Raw genomic sequence first — 20,727 nt, 5'->3', positions numbered from 1 at the left:
TTCACTGTGAAGCGTTACATGTAGTTCACCTGTAATACAGCGCTATTCGGCCATTAGTTTTCTTTTTAAATGCAGTTAAGAAAATATTCCTGAATGTAAGGCTGACCGAACAAACAATAACAAGCAGAGCGTTTTGAATGCTGCATGCGATGCTGCAGATTCACTGCGTTTAAAAGGAACAATAGTCAAATAATTGCGCTGTTAATTTAAATAAACCATCTGATTTTTTAACGAAAAAGAATGTATACAGATATGTTGGTCAAAAAGTCCAATATGTGTGGAAAAATTACACCACAGCCACCGCACTGGTATAGTACCTCTGCTCACTGGAGTAGCTCCTCAGAATGTTAGTTAACGTTACGACGCGCTCTCGCCACGCAGGTCATTCAGGTTACATAATAAGGTGTCAAATACATTGGTAGTGAAAAGAGCTGTGCACAAGCAAATAGTGCAGTTCATTTAGATGTTTGGAACCTGATGTACCTGAATTGACTCTGACTTCTATAAATAGTGTTTGCTAGCTTGTTTACAGCAAAGTAAGCTATATCTTAACTTAAATGTTTCTGCAGAATTAATCAGATCTAATCGAATAAAAACAGATCCCTTGTAAACGAGGCCCTGCCTGATTTGTCTTAGTAAAAACAAAAAAACTGTTGACATTTATTTTCTTTAAAGAACTAAAACTCCCAGAAGCTAGACGCACTGGCTTGCATTTGAGTACGAAACACGGCTTTTCCTATGACTGAGGTGATTTTATGGCAATTTATTCTTCCATACGACGTTAGGAAGTTGACCGCAAGTACAGCATAGAAGTATCTGCAAAGAGTGTTCGATAAATATTTTTCTCCAGCAGCTTTAAATAAATTACCATCAAAAAATCGAATTTAGCTTCACCAGATTGTGTGTATTGTTCCTATAGGAAAGCCCGATAGCAATATGTAGTGGGAAATATTTACAAGAATTATTTTGTTAGCACCATGTACTTTAAGAGTGTCAAAATCTCAGGTTATATGGAAGTACCCTATTGGTCTGTGTCAAACTTACATTTTTACATACAGTGAGATATAGAGATTATAGTGATCAACTTTTTCCTGTTACTGATGGCTCTAATTTTGAATTTATGAATGTCACTGACACGCTTGTTTAAGTAAATTTGTCACAAATTTGTTGTAAACCAGCAAGGATGGGCAACTTGACAGGCAGAACTCAAAAGGCAGTATGGCCTGGTTGAATCGACGATATAGCTGAATGTATCAAAAATCATTTTAATAAACAGTTTTCACTGTTTCATTAAGGTAACACCTACATTAAAATAAATTAAAAAGCCAGGCATGTTTTTTCTTGCTTTACTTTTGCATAAGGGTAGTACTTTTCCAGAACCGAGAAAGCGATTGCTGTTTGCATTCCTGAGATGCCCTAGGCAAGACACTCCAGCCCTGCCCTGCTATTACGATGAGAAACTCCAGTGATGAATGAAGCCATGGCACTGCCCCAGGGACTTGCAATCCTTGGCTTTGAACATCAAAACAAGAAAGATATCCAGAGCATATTAGACCACGAGGGGTTCTTTAAAAATAACTGCTGTCACTTTCTCTTTGGCCATAACAAGTCATTGCTAAAGGCCTAGTAGTGAAGCGAACTTCCCAGCAGGGAGATATTGACCTGGCCCAGCTGCACATCTATAAAGAGAAGTGACCTGCAGTCAGAGAGGAGGTACATCCTAATCAGTAATAATCTCCACATTGACTGTCTCAGCCCCACAGATTTCATTATGAAACAACATCAATATTAAAATGAAAGCCAAACTATCGGATACAACTCAAAAGTTTTATTCAAGCACATCATCAAACATCTGCACAGCCGAAACGCTGTATTTAAATGAACAATTAAACATAAAAGGGTTTATTTTCTAACATACCACATATTGGGCCTCATTTACCTAAATTTGGAGTTAGCGTGCACGATAAATCTAAATGTACTGCACCATTTACTAACAGAGAACGCATTCATTTACATGCACACTATTAATTAATTAATTTAATGTGCACGATAATGTCAGAGACTTACCCGTGACCACCGTGATATAAAAAGCCCCAGCAGTCCAGGCATTTTCGTCAGTAGCTTATTGTGAAGGTGGAGGTGGCTTACACTGACCGAAAATTATTGATTGATGAGACATAGCCTCAATTCTCTTGCTTATCAGCATTGCCACCCTGCAGAGCAGGCTCCATGGATCGGGGTGACAGTGCTGTGTGAGTACAATCAATCGCACACGTCCTGTAAACCTGTCCTCTGTGGGAAATGTAATATAATTCCCTGTGAGCTTTAGCAGGGCCTTTTTGTGTAAATTGCAGTTTATTAAATAGGTTGCAGTTAAAGCTGAATGATAAAATAAATAGTTCATACTCTAAAGCAGGGGTGTCAAATATACGGCCCATGGGCAATTTTTGGCAGCCCGGCCATTACTTTATAAAATTGCACTGATGTACTGTATCGTTTTGGAATTCTTCTTCAAAACAACCCGCCTCTTTATTAGAAAACGATTCAGTAGCATCAGCCAATCAGCTTCCGGTTCTAGCGGGCTCGAATTGTGGCACCAATTGTGAATCAAATTTAAAATCAATCCGCATGTATATCAGCTTTTATAACAAGCAATACTACACAAAGGCATATAAACATATAGGAAAATGAGCTTGAAAACCTAGAACTACAAAGAAATGAACTAAGACAACAAACCAAATGGTCAGTATCTGTTTTTAAGAATTGGTAAGCTGAAAAGTATTTTGATACTGAATTTGAAACTGACGCTGGTCTGGAGACAAGAGAAATCATGTGTGTAATGTAACTGGGCACCGTAATGAAAGTTCAATTCGCAGCTATTGGACAGCAAATGTTCAGCAAAAACACAATTGGTCTACTATACTATCCTTTGCTGGAAAACAAGACTCAAAACAAACCAATCAAACAGTGAATCCTGTTCCTGTCACTACCACACCAGCCAATCCACTCCCTGTCAGCTCAAATGATGCTCCAATCACAAGCAGTTTTCAGACTCTATCGTACACACACTGTTCAGTAATTGCAGTGTTCTTTCCTCAGGCAATGTCCAGATTATAAACAGTTTAAAACCCTAACAAGTTAATACAAAATAAAAATCAATTTACTAAATTAAAATGTAATTGTTTTTCTCTTTATATGTATGTCATCCTTGTTTTTTATTCAAAAAATGTTCTAGACTATTTTCTTAGAATGTCGTTACTCAGCGGAAAGGTACCCGACGAATCAGTACAAGTTCTAGGTGTTTTTATAAAGAAAACAACAGTAAAAATCGTTTTCTAATAGCGATAGTGGCCTCTCGATGATGGCTCTACCATGTGATAGTTGATCTTTAGTTAGCACACTCGCCTTCGGCTCGGGACGCATACCTCCCATCGCAGTCAACTATCACAAGGGAGAGCCCTCATCGATGGGCACTATTGCTTAAATATAACATGTGTATTCAACACGTGCATCAGCATTGTAGGAGTGTGTGGTATATTATAAATATATATGTGCGCTGTTTATATTTGCATTATTATTGTTTGCGGAGCGGACAAAAAGCCGCTGCCATTATGTGTTATTGTTTTGTATTTTTTATTTTAAACACCTCGTGAGAATGCGTGACTGTCAGCTACTGATTATTTAACTAGCTGACAGTCATGTAGACCCGTGCAGAATGTGACCGAGGGATAATATAATAATCGATAGTTAGTTAGTCCCTCGTCACAAATTATAAAACATCTGCCTTTTGGCTGCACTCGGTAAAGGGGCTTCAGGTGGAGAACGAGGGAGGAGGTAATAACGTAAACACAGATAAATAACAATTGCTAAACGTGCTGGTTTATTAACAAGCACGATACTTGTTAGTGTTTATTGTTTGTTTGTTTGTTTGGCCAACGTGGCCTTTTCTTTTGTGTAGTTGTGTTTTGTTTAAATCTTTTATTTATTATTTAATGAATTTTCAATGAATAATTGACGACAAGGCAACATGTCTGATTTGCAGTGCAACGGTTGCAGTTATGAAAGATGATACCATACAACGTCACTATGATACGCTGCACAAAGCAATCTATTTTGAGTTTACTGGAAATTAAAGAAGCTCTGGAGTCTCAACGAAAGGAAATGACTTTTTTAACTTCAATAAGCCATGGGAAGTGCAGAATTACCTCGGAAGAAACAAACTGTAGTGGGATTACAACAGAGGGTGAATGTGACAGAAATACAATGATTCTTGGTTGTAAATCTTCCTCCCGACCTGTGAGGGCGCTAAGCAGAGAGAACAGAATTCCTTGTACGGGCTGGTCTGACAGTTTTTTTCCAGGGTTCAAGGGAAGTCGGCAAGCCTGGAAGGGGGTGAGACTCTGTTGCAATAACGCATTGACCCGGAAGGGAAACGACGTGGCAGCCGCAGATTGGCGAGGCGGTTGCACTCGTTTACCAAGGGGTCATGTGTGATGGCATAAAAGGGGATGGAGAATCGCAATCTGTTCCTTTGTTTAGGTTTTGTATTCTAAACTAGAAGGACTGTGAGAGACCCCAGAGAACGTAACAGTTTCGAGAGTGTTTTGCTTGTTTTTGTGTCTGTTCGTAATTGTCTTGTTTGTGAATTGCCAGACGGGTAGCATGTTTCTGGAGCTGTTGCCTTAGGCCAGCACAAAGCTGGAACAACACTTCACCACTGTCACGAAATAAACTTGTATCACCCACCACGAGCACTACAGCAGCACCCAGGACTGGTGACCGTGTTTGTATTATTGTGGTGCGGATATTATTTTTTATTATTTGGGACAGAATGACTGCCGTTGCGGTGCCAGTGTTAAGAATTCAATTACTGTACAAACAAAACCCTTCGAAGGTTCGTCAGACGGGTTCACGCACAAGGGTCTTTTTTTTTCCTTATTAACAGAAACTGTTTGACAATGTATGAATACTATAAATCACACATTACACTCACATGCAAAATTTGATCTTTTGATTTGTATAATGCATATTACGTAAACAAAAGTTGTTAATAAAATCCGCTACCAAATCATTGTACATTATGTACAACTGGAGCAAGGTATAGTAGTATCCAAAGCAGTGGGCTCGTACCTCTAGTGGTTGTGGTGCTTCAGTAAAATACGTACTGAATATATACTGTCCGACCCTCCCCGCTCCAGCTTTATCCAGAGCTAAACCTTTAATTTAACATGGATTTTTATTTTTATTTAAATGATAAAAACATGATTACTGTTCTATGTAACTGTTCTTTTATTCAATTTATATGGATTACTTGTAAAATAATAAGATTTTCAATCCAACACAAACAAGTAGCTATGGTGACGTCACCAATAAATTATGCAAATGAGTAACATAGAAGGTTCGAACATTCCTTCGGTAATGTGTTCCGAACCTTCAAAGGTCAGAATGTACCCTTCGGTGCAGCCCTACAACAAACTAGAATTGGTTGCAGACAAACCCTTTCCTATATAAAGAACTCCACGACCCCGGTAACACAACCTCCCACTACAGTAAACAGCTTGCCACATGTGTACTTTGAGATCAGATAACTTTCTCTAAAACTGTCCGTGAGTTAATGTGATATTCAACTCAGCATTCAAAATAGATCACCATTTAAGAAAAAAAAGAAAAAAAAAGTAAAGCATAGGGATCAGCTTTCACAGCTGTAGCTTTTGACTCTGGTCGGCACTGTTCCATAATGTGTCTTCCTTGAGTGCTGTGGTTTATGACATTCCAGCTTGGGTCTGAAACTCAAGATCAGAATGCAGTGATCCCTGTGTATAGCCAAGTGGGAGACTTTTGGGATAAGGAATGTAACCTGAGGTACGATACACTTCAGTGAAAGAAGACTCCAACAGCCAGCAGTGCTCCAACCCTGCAACAGTGGGGGTCCATGTGCATTGCTAAAGAACCACACAGCAGTTTTCAGGAGCTACAAGAACATGATGGCCTGGCTATGGTAATATATAATGCACTGGTGAGACCAAACATAAATACTATGTTCAATTCTGGTACCAACAGTACAAAAAAGGACATTGAAAAGAGCAGCCAGACTAATCCCAGGGAACAAAGAAATTAGCTATGAATCTATTAAGTCTAGAACAAAGAAGAATTAGGGGGATTTGATTGAAGTCTTTACAATCTTAAAAGGAGTTGACACAGTTAACCCTAGCCAATATTTTAAGCACAGCACAGAAACTAGGACCAGAGGACACAGCTGGAAAGTGGAGAAAGTCATTTTTAGTCTCCTGGGGTGTGTGAGGGTATGGAATTAATGCTGGTTACTTAACTCTTTCCAAACTGAAGACCAGGGCTGGGTTGCACCAGCTATGCGTAAGTTCATTCCTAAATTAGAACGTAAAGTCTCTACTGAGTCATTAGTTGTTACTCGTTAGTTTATAACTAAGCATTCTCATATTTCAGTTTCACCACACGTACTTAAGGCAATACTTTGTTCGTTTATCACTAAGAGTGGTTGATACTAGGGCCTCATTCACTAAACAGCGATAATGTGTTTTGCACACAGTAAGCCCCTTTACTGCATGCTTTGTGCACCTGCTGTATTCACTAACCAGTGGCAGGCAACCTAGGGCGTGGAAATCAATGCTGTGCATTTGGTTACTACGGCAACAGGGTTAAACAAATTCCTCGTACTGTACAATGACGTAACATGCGAGTCAGAGGCAGGAAGTTTAAAATGGTTGTTTAGATAGTGTTGATTTATTAGCTAGCAGTGTATGATTAACAAACAAAATGCAGACAGCTGACAAATAAAAAAAGCTAAATTCATTTCAACAGAAGATCACGTTCAGAGCTATGAAAAGGGGACGTTGCATGCAGATGGTGGGATTCTGTTTTGCTCAACTTGTAATGTGTCTTTGGATCATCTAAGAAAAGGTACTATTGACAAACATCTTGACAGCGCAGTACACAAAAACAAGAAAATCAAACTTGAAGTTCAGGCTAAACAATTACTGAACAAGCCGGTCACAATCACAGGATTGTTTAAAAAGAGCCCAGAAAGTGGAGAAACACGTAATATCAACACGTCTGAATCAGTGGATGCCTTTGTGCAGACTTTCAGATTTGCAGTTAACGTTTCTCCCGTGTTTAATATTTTGGGATTAAAGGCAGCAAAATAGTCGATGGGAATTTCACTGTCATTGTAATTAATGTGTCAGCATACGTTTTAAAGGTTTAGAAATCTAAAAGAAGTTGCTGAATTTGTCATTCAAGGTTGTTTTTAAAACATCTATTTTGTCTGCTTGTTAGCCAACTATGTTAATATATTTATACAGTCACCATGTACTTGTGATATATAGGTAGGCTATGCTTAAAATAGCTTTAAAATATACAAAAGAAACTAAATGTCCAATAAATGAATGTACACAGAGTGCGAGTTGAGGTGCAGCCATAAATACAAGCAATCAAACAGCATCTGATGTTAAAGTGATGTTTCGCCAAACACCTTTTGAAATGTAAATAGTGAAACTTTTAATTGACTTGAGAGACGAGTGCTTTGCTGACTTTTGATTAATATTACTAAATAAATCAGAGGGAGATCAAGTTGAACAAACAAATATTTATTTGATTTACAGAATTAAACATAAATGTTTCATTAACAATTACTTTCTCTGCTTTGACTGGTCTCGCAGGACGCTGTGATTTGGGACAAGACCCCTGTCTGCTAATACATTTAGCTCCTGGTCTGTAAACTTTATATTCCTCACTCTGTCCTCCTTGGTCGCTGTCACTGGGACAAACTCAGAACCGTGCTTAAATTATCTTTCGAGTGTCCTTATATATATAGTGCCTTGAAAAAGTATTGGGCCCCCATCCCTTTTTCCACATTTAAGAGTCTCACAGCCTGGGATTTGGATGCATTAGATTGGGATTTTTTATTTGTGAGTCACACATTCTTCTTCACAGAGTCCCCCCCAAAAAGAAAGAAAATAGTAAACATTAAAATAATAAAAATTAAAAAACAGAAATGTCATCATTTAAGTATTCATCCCCCTGGGTCAATACTTGGTTGAACCACCTCTGGCAGCTATTACAGCCAGTAGTCTTTTCGGATAAGTCTCTATTAACTTTGCACACCGTGATGGAGCAATATTTGCCCATTCCTCCTTGCAAAATTGCTCAAGCTGTGTCAAGTTAGTTGGGGAACAGTGATGGACAGCTATTTTGAGGTCTTTCCACAGATTTTTGATGGGATTAAGGTCAGGTGTCCTTGACTGGGCCACTCAAGGACATCTATTTTCTTCATTTTAAGCCACTCCAGTGTTGCTCTGGCTGTGTGCTTTGGATCATTGTCCTGTTGAAAGACAAACTTCTTCCGCAGTTTGAGTTTTTTGGCAGAGGGGCGCAGGTTTTTATCCAGGATTTCTCTGTATTGTGCGCCATTCATCCATCAATCCTGACAATATTGCCAGTCCCTGCTGCTGAAAAGCATCCCCATAACATGATGCTACCACCGCCATACTTTACGGTGGGGATGATGTTACCTGGCTGGTGTGCAGTGTTTGATTTGCGCCACACATACCGCTCAGCGGTCAGGCTAAAAAGTTCCACTTTCGTCTCATCAGACCACAAGACGTTCTGCCACATAACTGCAGCATCTAGGTGACGTTTTGCAAACTCTTTGCGGGCAAGGATATGTTTTTTTTTCAGCCAGGGCTTCTTCCTTGCCACTCTCCCATAAAGGCCCTTTTTGTGGAATTCCTTGGAGATTGTTGATACATGAACATCATCGTCCATCGCAGCCACTGACTTCTGTAACTCATTCAGAGTCACAGTTGGCCTCACAGTAGCTTCCCTAAGAAGAGCCCTTCTTGTCTGGCAACTCATTTTAGAGGGGCGGCCTGATCTAGGCAGTGTGGTGGTAGTTTCGTATTTTTTCCACTTCTGTACGATGGACTGCACTGAGCTCCGAGGGATGTTCAGTGCCTTTGAAATGGTTTTGTACCCTTCCCCAGATTTGTGCTTCTCTATAATCACATCCCTGACTTGCTTAGAATGCTTGTGACCGAGCAGCTGTTGAGCGGCGTGTGTGGTGATGTCATGGACCAGGAAGTACCAGAAACAAAACAGTGGATGGGCGGGTGAAGCTGAACGCTACTGCGGTCAATGTATTTATTAAATCATAAAACAAAACAAAAGATTCAAACAAACAACAAAACCAAAGGGCACGTTGGCCAAACAAATAATCAAACAAATAAGCGTGCTGGTTTTAGCACCAGCACGATACTTAGCAGTTGTTTTTTAAATGTAATTTCTCTCTCCTCGCCCTCTCCGCTCCCCGTACTCTCCCCCGCAGCACGGACAGCTGCAGGTTCTTATACTCTGGCCGAGGGGTTAACTAGCTGTTAATTATCTTATTACCCCTCGGCCACAGTCTGCACGAGTTTAGTAAGGATGCATGACTGTCAGCTAGTTAAATAATCAGTAGCTGATCAGCCACGCATCCTCACAGGGTTTTAAATACAAAAACAATAACAAATACGCTGCGCTTTTATCCGCGCCGCAAACAATAATACAAAAACGGTGCACAAATATATAGGGGCGGGACACTCCGCCACAATGCTCTTTTGTCTTCATTTTGATTCTTTCTTTTGAAAGTCTCTACCATACTGTGGGACCATACAGAGAGAGAGGTGTTTATCCTCACAGATTAATTTAAAGCAGGTGATCCACTAATTTCTTACACAGGTGGAGTCCATCAACAAATTGTGCGACTTGTTGAGGTAATATATTGCACTTGAGTAAATTTAGGCTTGCAATTACAAAGGGTATGAATACTTTTTTCATCTGATAATTTCCGTTTATCATTTTTAGTAAATTGTTGAAAGCTTTTGGAATTTTTCTTTGGATTTGACATGGTGCTCAAGGCTTTGTAGATCAGTGGGAAAAAATCCTAATTTAATCTATTTCAAATTCTGAATCTGAGACAACAAAATGTGGAAAAAGTGTATGAATACTTTTTCAAGGCGCTGTATATAATTCAGTGTGTGGAAACCTCATGCATAATTCCGCACGTTGTGACAGCTTGCAAATCAATCATTTGTGCATACAGTTAGCTTAGTGAATAGAGCGGTCACGCCTTCCTTTTTGCGCGCAGTATGGGTTTCCCTTGCCACACAGTATTCCAGGTAACTTACCACTGTTTAGTGCATGAGGCCCTAAGTCAGTGATCACTGCTCGGTAGCCAATTAGAAGTGAGGATATTTCAGAGGGCTGTGGTCAGTAATACAGATCCAAACTCCCACTGAAGAAACACATATGGACAGGACATTAAAGTACCGAAAATTAACATATAACTTAATGGAAATGTTAAGAAAGATTAATTTTAGAGATGAATTGATTATTACAATTAAATTGGCTCCTTTTTGTGAATCGGGATGTTGAGAGGGCAAACCTTTTTTTCGTACTTTTATATCTTAAACCTTAACACTTCCCTGTTACAATTAAGGTTACGATAAAAAATAATAATAATAATAATAATAATAATAATAATAATAATAATAACAACAATAATAATAATAATAATAATAATAATAATAATAATAATAGTGTTGTCTCTCTGTCACTTCTGACAGACAAGCTGACAAGACAACCGTGACGGACAGAAGACAGCTCATTCAAGAATACTTGTACTGGGAATTGCAGTTATGTTGTTATATTCATTCATATATATGATATCAAATATTGAAATTCAAAACAAAGTTTTAGGAAGGTTTATAAATTATTAATCAATATAACTTTAATAACGTTAATTAATGTTTTATGTCTCTGAAACATTTTCCATTCATAAAAACATAAACTGTCTCAAATACTGTGAACCTTGTAAGGATAATAAATACAATATTTAATTATACATTAAAATATAACCCTGGTGAAAAAAATGCTATAGAAAATCCAATAGGAAATGTTATAGAAATCCTTCCAAAATTGAAATAATTCCTATAGGATCATATAGAAACTTTAAAATTATTCCTATAACATTTGTTTTTTTATCCTATTAAATCATATAAGAAACTAATAATCTAATAGGATTTAAAAGGATGTCCTATAATTATCAAGAGGATGTATGTGGTCTCGCATGATTCGCTGATGATGAAAACCATTAACAAAATGCAGCAAAAGTTGCCGTATTTTTTATTTTGATTCTACGAACAGCTTACACCTCGCTAAAGGTCTGCATACATTTTAAGCAACAACTTGTCTTACATTATAACTGTTATAGCCGGTGCAACCCGTGAAAAGTTAGTAATGTGTAAAATCAACTTCAGTAAAGACTTACGCTTTAACTAAGCTAGGTAAGAACTTACGCACAGCTGGTGCAGCCCAGCCCAGTACTCTAATCTACTGTGCGTGTCCATAGATATTCCTGTTGGTTTTTATTTCTTTTTCAGACACTGACATTTTTTAAAATCGGTTATCTTTTTGTTTTTATTTTTTAGAGTTTTCAATTGAAAACAATATAATTTTAATTGTGCTTTTTAGCCCAGAGCTGGTTAAAATCAGGTGAAATGGGGTTCTATTTGATCATACTGGGTGGCCACACAGCATCCTAAAAAAGACATGTGGTACTACGCTAGGTAAACAGAAGTTCTCAGTTTGGGTGCTGTGCTATCCAGATAATAGTTTACTGCTTCATTTCCTAGGTCATTAGGGGAGGCAGCTGGTTGCCCAGTGGGGGAACCATTTCACTTTCCTGGGGAAATGGCCATGAAAATGCAAATATAAAATATAAGGATTTGTTTTTTTGCGATGTGTGATTTGCAAGTTACCGTAACGTATAATTTAAACAAAAAAATTAAACAAGTTACAATTAGAGTTAGATATAGTTACTTCTCAGGCAGTTTACATTTTACAGAGAGATTTTTTCCAGTTTGGTCAGGCTGCAGCTCAAAATATTCTTTGAAAATCCAGCTACAGTGCCTTGCATAAGTATTCACCCCCCTTGGACTTTTCCACATTTTGTAGTGTTACAACCTGGAATTAAAATGGATTTAATTGGGATTTTTACCATTTGATTTACACAACATACTTAACACTTTGAAGGTGCAAAATATTTTTTATTGTGACACAAGATTTAATTAAACAAAAAAAAGACATTTGTTGGGTGCAAAATATTCACCCCCCTGAGTCAATACTTGCTAGAAGCACCTTTGGCAGCAATTACAGCTGTGAGTCTTTTTGGGTAAGTCTCTACCAGCATTGCACATCTGGATCCTGAAATTTTTGCCCATTCTTCTTGGCAAAATTGCTCAAGCTCTGTCAAGTTGGATGGGGACCATTGGTGAACAGCAATTTTCAAGTCTTGCCACAGATTCTCAATCGGATTGAGGTCTGGGCTTTGACTGGGCCATTCTAAGACATTCAGGTTCTTGTTTTTAAACCACTCCAGTGTAGCTTTGGCTGTGTGTTTAGGGTCATTGTCCTGCTGGAAGGTGAACCTCTGCCCCAGTCCCAGGTCTCTTGCAGACTGAAACAGGTTTTTCTGTATTTGAATAGAATTTCCCTGTATTTGGCTCCATCCATCTTGCCCTCAATCCTGACCAGTTTCCCAGTCCCTGCCGATGAAAAGCATCCCCATAACATGATGCTGCCAGCACCATGCTTCACCGTGGGGATGGTGTTCTCAGGGTGATGAGCAGTGTTGGCTTTGCGCCACACATAGCGTTTTGCGCTAAGGCCAAAAAGTTCAATTTTGGTCTCATCAGACCAGAGAACCTTTTTCCACATGTTTGCTGTGTCCCCCACATGCCTTTTGGCAAAATCCAAACGGGATTTGATATGGGTTTTTTTCAGCAATGGCTTTCTTCTCGCCACTCTTCCATAAAGCCCAGCTTTGTGGAGCGTCCGGGTTATAGTTGTCCCATGGACGGTTTCTCCCATCTCAGCTGTGGATCTCTCCAGCTCCTTCAGAGTTACCATTGGCCTCTTGGTTGCTTCTCTGACTAATGCCCTCCTTACCTGGTCACTGAGTTTTGGTGGACGGCCTTCTCTAGGCAGAGTTGCGGTTGTGCCATATTCTTTCCATTTTTTAATAATGGATTTAACGGTGCTCCGGGGGATGTTCAAAGTTTGGGATATTTTTTTATAACCCAACCCTGATTGGTGCTTCTCCAGAACTTTATCCCAGACTTGTTTTGATAGCTCCTTGGTCTTCATGATGCTGTTTGCTTAGATATGCTCTCTAACAAACTCTGGGGCCTTCCAGAAACAGGTGTATTTAATCTGAGATCATGTGACACTTTAATTGCACACAGGTGGACTCCATTCAACTAATTATGTGACTTCTGAAGGCAATTGGTTGCACCAGGGCTTATTTAGGGGTGTCACAGCAAAGGGGGTGAATACTTATGCAATCAAGACTTTTTAGTTTTTTATCTGAAAATAATTTTGAAAAATATGTAGATTTTTTTCCCCACTTCGACATTATGGACTATTTTGTGTAGATCAGTGACAACAAATCCTAATTAAATCCATTTTAATTCCAGGTTGTAACACTACAAAATGTGGTAAAGTCCAAGGGGGGTGAATACTTATGCAAGGCACTGTATGGACCCCCCTTTTCCCTCCTCTAATTTCTGATTTCCACCTTATGCATTAACCATAGTCCTTTTTTTAGCGTTATTTCTTCACATAGAATATAATCTGTTACCACATATAGTTACTTGTCTGAGAAAGGAACCATTACAGTTACAAGTTACTTAGAATGTAATCAGATTACAGTAATGTGTTATATGTAATGTGTTATTCCCCAACTCTGAACACAACATGCACACATACATGTAATAATATTCATACTGTATTTAAAGGTCCTTCCTTACTATAGAAAAGGCAACACTGGAAACTGTGTCAGTGTGTTCTGTCCTGTTTATGTGTCCACAGAGCACAGCACAGGGAAGGATTTATCATCAGCATGACATCACTGGAGACCCTGTCTTCAGGGATCTCCACGCTGTTCTGATACTGATAAAGTGAATCTAGCCCACATTTCTTTGTCTGTTAGGTGTGGATGGATGCAGGGACCCAGATTTTCTTCTCTTTTGCTATTTGCCTGGGATGCCTGACAGCTCTTGGGAGCTACAACAAGTACAGCAACAACTGCTACAGGTAGGTCACCACATTCTGAGGAGGTCACCACATTCTGAGGTAGGTCACCACATTCTGAGGAGGTCACTACATTCAGAGGTAGGTCACCACATTCTGAGGTAGGTCACCACATTCTGAGGAGGTCACCACATTCTGAGGAGGTCACTACATTCAGAGGTAGGTCACCACATTCTGAGGAAGTCACCACATTCTGAGGAGGTCACTACATTCTGAGGTAGGTCACCACATTCTGAGGAGGTCACTACATTCTGAGGTAGGTCACCACATTCTGAGGAGGTCACTACATTCTGAGGTAGGTCACCACATTCTGAGGTAGGTCACCACATTCTGAGGAGGTCACCACATTCAGAGGTAGGTCACCACATTCTGAGGAAGTCACCACATTCTGAGGTAGGTCACCACATTCTGAGGTAGGTCACCACATTCTGAGGAGGTCACTACATTCTGAGGTAGGTCACCACATTCTGAGGTAGGTCACCACATTCTGAGGAGGTCACCACATTCAGAGGTAGGTCACCACATTCTGAGGAAGTCACCACATTCTGAGGTAGGTCACCACATTCTGAGGTAGGTCACTACATTCTGAGGTAGGTCACCACATTCTGACCATTTTTTGTTCCAGTAGAGAGTTCTCCATTTTTAATGTACTATACAGGTTTTAGGATAATTATAGCTAACAAAATAGATCCATAAATGTTCTCTGCCATTTACATCCATTCACTAGATAGGTCTAAATGTGCAGTTTTGAAAGAAACACATGTTTTAGCAAACATATACTTTTATTTTTTAAACATGATATCTGCTTCTACACTAGGTTAAATAAATCTGTTCAAGTCATGCATTTAGATAGTCTTCCACTTCCTGGGTCATTTCACCTGGAAGTAAAATTGTCCCCACCCTTTCACCAGCTTCTATCTTGACAATAATCAATCAGCTGACTTTCAGTCAGTAACATTCTTCAACCTAGTGGGGGAAGTAAAGCAGTAACAGACTACTGGAAGGCAAGCAAACTGAGGACTTAGTGTAGTCGCTCTCAATAAAGAAAAGCACAACTCTGCCTATGTACATGACGCCCCTGAAGAGACTGCATCCTCAATCCAGCATCTAATACAAACTAATGTACACCCACCTTAGTAAGCAAATGTTATTTTATAGTACAGTCCCGACAGACAACCCAAGAGGAACTACTTACAGCACAGCAGTCCTTCACATCCCTTTTTTTCCAGCAGAGCTCAGTGCCAACACAGCAGGAGATAAAACAAGGTCTGTCTGTTTAGTTTTGGTAGTCAGCTTGGATGGTGAAAACTTAAACTTAGAGCTTTGCCAGTCACTCTAAGCGCTATCCGAAAGCTGGCGGAAGATGTCTTCTTATAGGGGGTTTAGTTGTTTTGGTTTTTATTCAATCGGAATTTTACTCAGTCCTGTAAAATTATATATATATATAAATAAAAAAGCTTGCTTACAATCTATGAGAAGCAGGTAAATTACAGTGAGAAAAAAAAAATAGTAGAATATATATTAGTTTAACAGAAATCAAACCGATATTCAGAAGTCATATTTTTCGTTAAGAAAAACAACTGCATCACACTCAACTACCGTTCTCTCTCTTCTTCTTGTCCCTCCCCATAACAACCAATACATACTGATTCGCTGGTACAGTACTCCCCTGACCTCCCAGGCTCACGTTAACTGTCAGTAAATGTACTGTATTCAAGCAACAAAAACACATAAGAGTATAGTGCTGCAGATCGGAGCCTCTCATGGCGCCGTTTCTAAAATGGCGTTTAATAAAATATTGCAGCGTTTGTAAAGCATGGTATTATTAATAAAGGCCGCCATCGTATAATCGCCGCCCTCGTTTAAGGGCCACAGTCATTCTGATCAATTTAAAATAAACGCCGCGGCGCCAAATTGAAGTAATACAGTATAGATACATGAGAGAGAGAGAGAGAGAGAGAGAGGAGAGAGAGAGAGAGAGAGAGAGAGAGAGAGAGAGAGAGAGAGAGAGAGAGAGAGAGAGAGAGAGAGAGAGAGAGAGAGAGAGAGAGAGAGAGAGAGAGAGAGAGAGAGAGAGAGAGAGAGAGAGAGAGAAAATCTGCTGATAAGCTCTGACAGGCTTTCCATCAGTTTTAATTCTTCTAGATCTAAGTGCTGCCTTTGATCCTGTAGGCCATTCCATCCTACTGAATCATCTTGAAAGCACAGTAGGACTGTCTGGCATTGTCCTATCCTGGTTCAATGCTCTGCCTTCATTTGTCAGGGAAGCTGGGACTATTACAGGTTTCAAGTCAAGACTAAAAATGCACTTTTATAAAATGGCTTTCTTATCTTAGTGGGTTTTAATGTAACTTTAAAATTGCTGCTTTTGGATTATTATGTGTATACTGTTATTTAAATGGTCTGATTGTGGCAGTTGTATGTGTGACATGCTATACAAATGTATTGTGTGGTTTGTTCTTTTTTTCCGCTATGTACTGTACAGTGCTTTGCGATACTTTTATATAAAAAGCGCTATATAAATGCAATAAATAAATAAAGAAATAAACTAATTGCGCTTCCTGTGAAAAGACTTTCCGGGTTTAGATCCTAAGGTAGGGTTGTCGTGTTTCGAGATGCTGGTGTTGCTTGCAGGGCTGCATGCTGTGGTTTCCTTGTATTTTGCCGCACATTTGAGGCTTTGGTGCACCGCTGGACCCGCTCCATGTAAAGCCATGTTTTATATATGCTTCGTCATATTTTCAGCTTCTGCGTTTTGCTGGAACCTCCGCTGCTGCCCTCACTTCGGCTTGTATTGTACGTTTTTCTCCCGTTGTCACAAAACGATCCATTTCTCATTAAAGCTGTTTCTCACTGCAAGCTCGGCTGATACTGTTTGTAAGTTTACTTGGGGGGTGGGGGGGTGGGAAACACGCAACGTACGTGTGACGTATCACAGTTGCTAAGGAACATTAGCACGTTAAACAAAAGCTTTTTGCGTTATTTTATTTTAGTTATTTTTAAATATAATAAACATTTAAAATATATCATAATTTGTAATTTTTTTCAAATCATCCAACCTCTCCAAAAAAAAAAAAAGGACACACAGCTCGCGCCGCCCTTGACACCTTGCCACGCCTCCCTTATATTTTATAGTTCACTTTGTCACACATCCCCCCCCCCCCCAGCTCAGACCTACTGGGACGAGCGACCTTGGTGAACAAACAGTGAACACGTGACAACCTATCAGCATTTCCTTGCAAAAGCCAGCCCTGTGTTCAGTTGTAAAATTGAATGTTTGTAGGCTTAAACACCACCTGGTTACCCTAGCATTTTTCTCCTTATTATTCTTCATCCAAGTTAAGGGAGTATGGTCAGTAATTAGTTTAAAATGTCTGCCCAGAAAGTAATATTTAAGTACTTCCAGTGCCCATTTGATTGCTAAACATTCTTTTTCTACTATAGCATTATTTTTCTCTTGTGGAGTGAGTTTCCTACTTAAAAACATCACAGGGTGCTCCTCACCCTGGACCTGTTGGGAAAGCACTGCCCCTATCCCTACTTCTGAAGCATCGATCTGGACCATGAATTCTTTATCAAAATTTGGCATAACTTTGGCTGTGTGCACAGAGTCCCTTCAATTTGTGGTTTTACAAGACCTCTTACTACATTAAAACCCAAATATTTTGCTTCCTCCAGCCCTATTGTGCACTTAGTGGGGTTAGCAGTCAAACCAGTGCTTTTTATAGAATTAAGTACTGCTTGTACTCTCACCAAGTGGGTGTCCCAGTCAGTACTGTATATGACCACATCATCTAAATATGCGTCTGCATATTCCCAATGCGGTCTTAAGATCCTATTGATCATCCCTATTTCTTCCTACAAAATCTATTTCTTCCTACAAAATCTCGTACCTCCTGCTTCTGGGTCTCTGATAAATCGGCTATTTCAACCTGTGGCTCAGGCTGAACTTCTTTAGATTCTACCAATGAACTATCATCCATAGCCAAAAGACCTTCCCTGTCTCTCCATGCTTTTAAGAGGTTGACATGGTATATTTGCTCCACCTTTCTTCTCCCTGGCTGTCTCACTTTGTACTTGACCTCACCAACCTTTTCTATGATCTCATATGGGCCATGCTAGGTAGCCAAAAATGTACTCTCTACGGTCGGAACTAATACCAGAACCCTGTCTCCGGGCTGAAAAACCCTGACCCTTTCCTGTCGGTTATAACTGTGCTTCTGCTGGGCTTGAGCCTGCCGCATATGCTCCTTCACAATGGGTATTACAGCAGCTATTTGCTCCTGCATCTGAGAGACATATTCAATAATGCTACGATACGGGGTGGGTTCTTGCTCCCAGACCTCTTTCGCTATATAAAAGCTCAAAAGGTGAGTATCCTGTAGAAGCCTGGGGCACTTCTCTTACAGCGAACATTAAGTAAGGCAGCAAGAAATCCCAGTTTTTACCGTCCCTATCAATTACCTTCCATAGCATTGATTTAAGGGTCTTGTTGAAGCGCTCCACTAACCCTTTGAGGTCCATTTATTAAATGTGCATCAGGCACGCCAGGTCTAATTTATTTTCACACGCGCAGTTAATTTTAGACGCGCTGTTTAGAAGTATTTTTTTTCACAGTTAAACAGGTTTAAATGGCCCTGCGTATCAACAAAGCACTCACTAGGCATCTCCAGCCCTGCCCCACCCTTTCGTTCGCTATAGCTTTCACCTATGTAAGAAATAAATAATAATAATAATAATAATAATAGTCGTACATACCGATCAATCATCTCCTGATCACTCGTTTAATCACCAAACTCCTCAATAATGCATCCAAGTCATTATTTTATTACTATAACATCTCAAAAAAGCTTTGCAAATGTCTGTGTTCTCTGTGAGCTGACTCACTTTCAGCCTGCTTGTTTACTTATGACCGCCCTGTTATCTGATACCAGGGCCATGTATGACTATTCATGAGATACGCCTTTTTTTTTTTTTTTTCCGACTTGTCTCGGCTCCTGTCGTTCCCACTTGGCCATTGAATGGTTTTCTCGACTTTTTTCAGAGAAAAAACGACTAAAACCCGTTTTTTGTGTTTCTATAATGATGTCGGACAGGGTCCGACAATGGACCTGATAGGAATAATTGCAATGTCGGACCAGGTCCGACAATGGACCGCAAAGGGCTAACCCATCCGTTTGGGGATGGTAGACAGAGGTTCTCAGGTGTCTAATTTTCTGTAATTTGCAGTTCCTTGGTAACCCGAGACATGAAACGAGTGCCCTTGTCCGTAAGTATCTCTTTTGGGATTCCTACCCTGCTGAACACCACAAACAATTCTTTGGCAATAACTTTAGCTGAGGTATTACAGAGGGGAACAGCCTCCGGATATCTCGTAGCATAGTCAAGGATAACCAGAATATGGTGATGTCCGTGGGCTGACTTGTCTAGGGGGCCTACTAAATCCCTGGCTATGCACTCAAATGGGGACTCTATTATTGGCAGTGGCACAAATGGGCTGCGGAATGTTTTAAAAGAGGCCGTACGCTGTCATTCAGGACAGGAGGTACAGTGTCGGGCTATATCAGCATGTATCTCAAGCCAGTAAAACCTGTGAACGATGTGTTCTGTGGTTTTCTCCACCCCTAAATGCCCCCCCCCCCAGGGGATGTCCATGGGCTAAATCTAGTACCACCCTCCTGAACTGTTGGGGCACAATTAGCTGCTCCACGACCTCGTCCTCCTTATCTACGCGATATACCAAATCATTCTGCATAAAAAAGTGAGGATAGGTGAGAGGGATCTCAGGATTTGTTTGAGCCTCATTTACCACCATTATACTCTCCCTGACAGAAACTAAAGTGGGATCGCGTAATTGGACGGTCCAGAAATTTTCCGCATTTGTTCCCAAATCGGGTAAGTTTTGTTCTGGGTCTGGGACCTTACCAGAAAGGCTAGGACCCTTGTGATCCACTTCCTCTCCTATCATTATGTCCATTGGGAACTCCGGTTTACACTCTGTAACAATGTCACCCTCTAACACTGGAAGTAAGGGTTCTGGGCAGTTACTCTGTGGCTCTCTTCCTACCACCTCAATTTTATCGGGCATGTCCTATACACCCTGTTTTCCTAATAGTTTTGTGAAACTGCAAAAGTCCCGACCCAATATTACTTGATATGGCAACATCGGTACTACTCCCACTCTATAGTTGAGCGACCCAGCACTCCTTGTAATACATATAATTGCCGTTTGGTAGTGGCACGTATCCCTGTGTATGCAAGTAATATTGAGGTCCTGGTCCTTATCTAATTTGTGTGGGTCCACTAATTGCGTGGACACCAGGAATACCATGCTTCCTGAATCGAGTAATGCTTTACCCTTAATTCCCTCTATAACCACTGGGCACATGTATTTCTCACCATTTGGGTTCCCCGTTGCTACAGAAACTATAGTACAGGTATATGGAGAGCTGTTATTAGGTTGTTCCCCCATGTTACCCTGCATCGGCGCCTCATTTTCAGGACAGTTGGCCGCTATATGACCATATTCAGCGCACCCAAAGCACCTTAAGGATCTACTAAATG

At 40.0% G+C, this 20,727-nt stretch overlaps 1 protein-coding gene across 3 annotated transcripts in view; it reads left to right on the top strand.

Moving 5' to 3' along the window:
* LOC117419859 (sodium- and chloride-dependent GABA transporter 2-like) overlaps nt 1-20,727 on the top strand; it is a 127,376-nt gene that overhangs the window by 87,266 nt on the left and 19,383 nt on the right. For all 3 annotated transcript variants that reach the window (XM_058986477.1, XM_058986478.1, XM_058986479.1), the window contains one exon: nt 14,063-14,166. In XM_058986477.1, coding sequence (XP_058842460.1) covers nt 14,063-14,166 — 104 coding nt within the window. The remainder of the gene's footprint in view (nt 1-14,062; nt 14,167-20,727) is intronic.

This window comes from Acipenser ruthenus, chromosome 14 (genome assembly GCF_902713425.1).
Source record: "Acipenser ruthenus chromosome 14, fAciRut3.2 maternal haplotype, whole genome shotgun sequence".
NCBI lineage: Eukaryota > Metazoa > Chordata > Actinopteri > Acipenseriformes > Acipenseridae > Acipenser > Acipenser ruthenus.
Note: the sequence above shows the minus strand (reverse complement) of the source record. Positions and strands in the feature narration are given on the sequence as shown.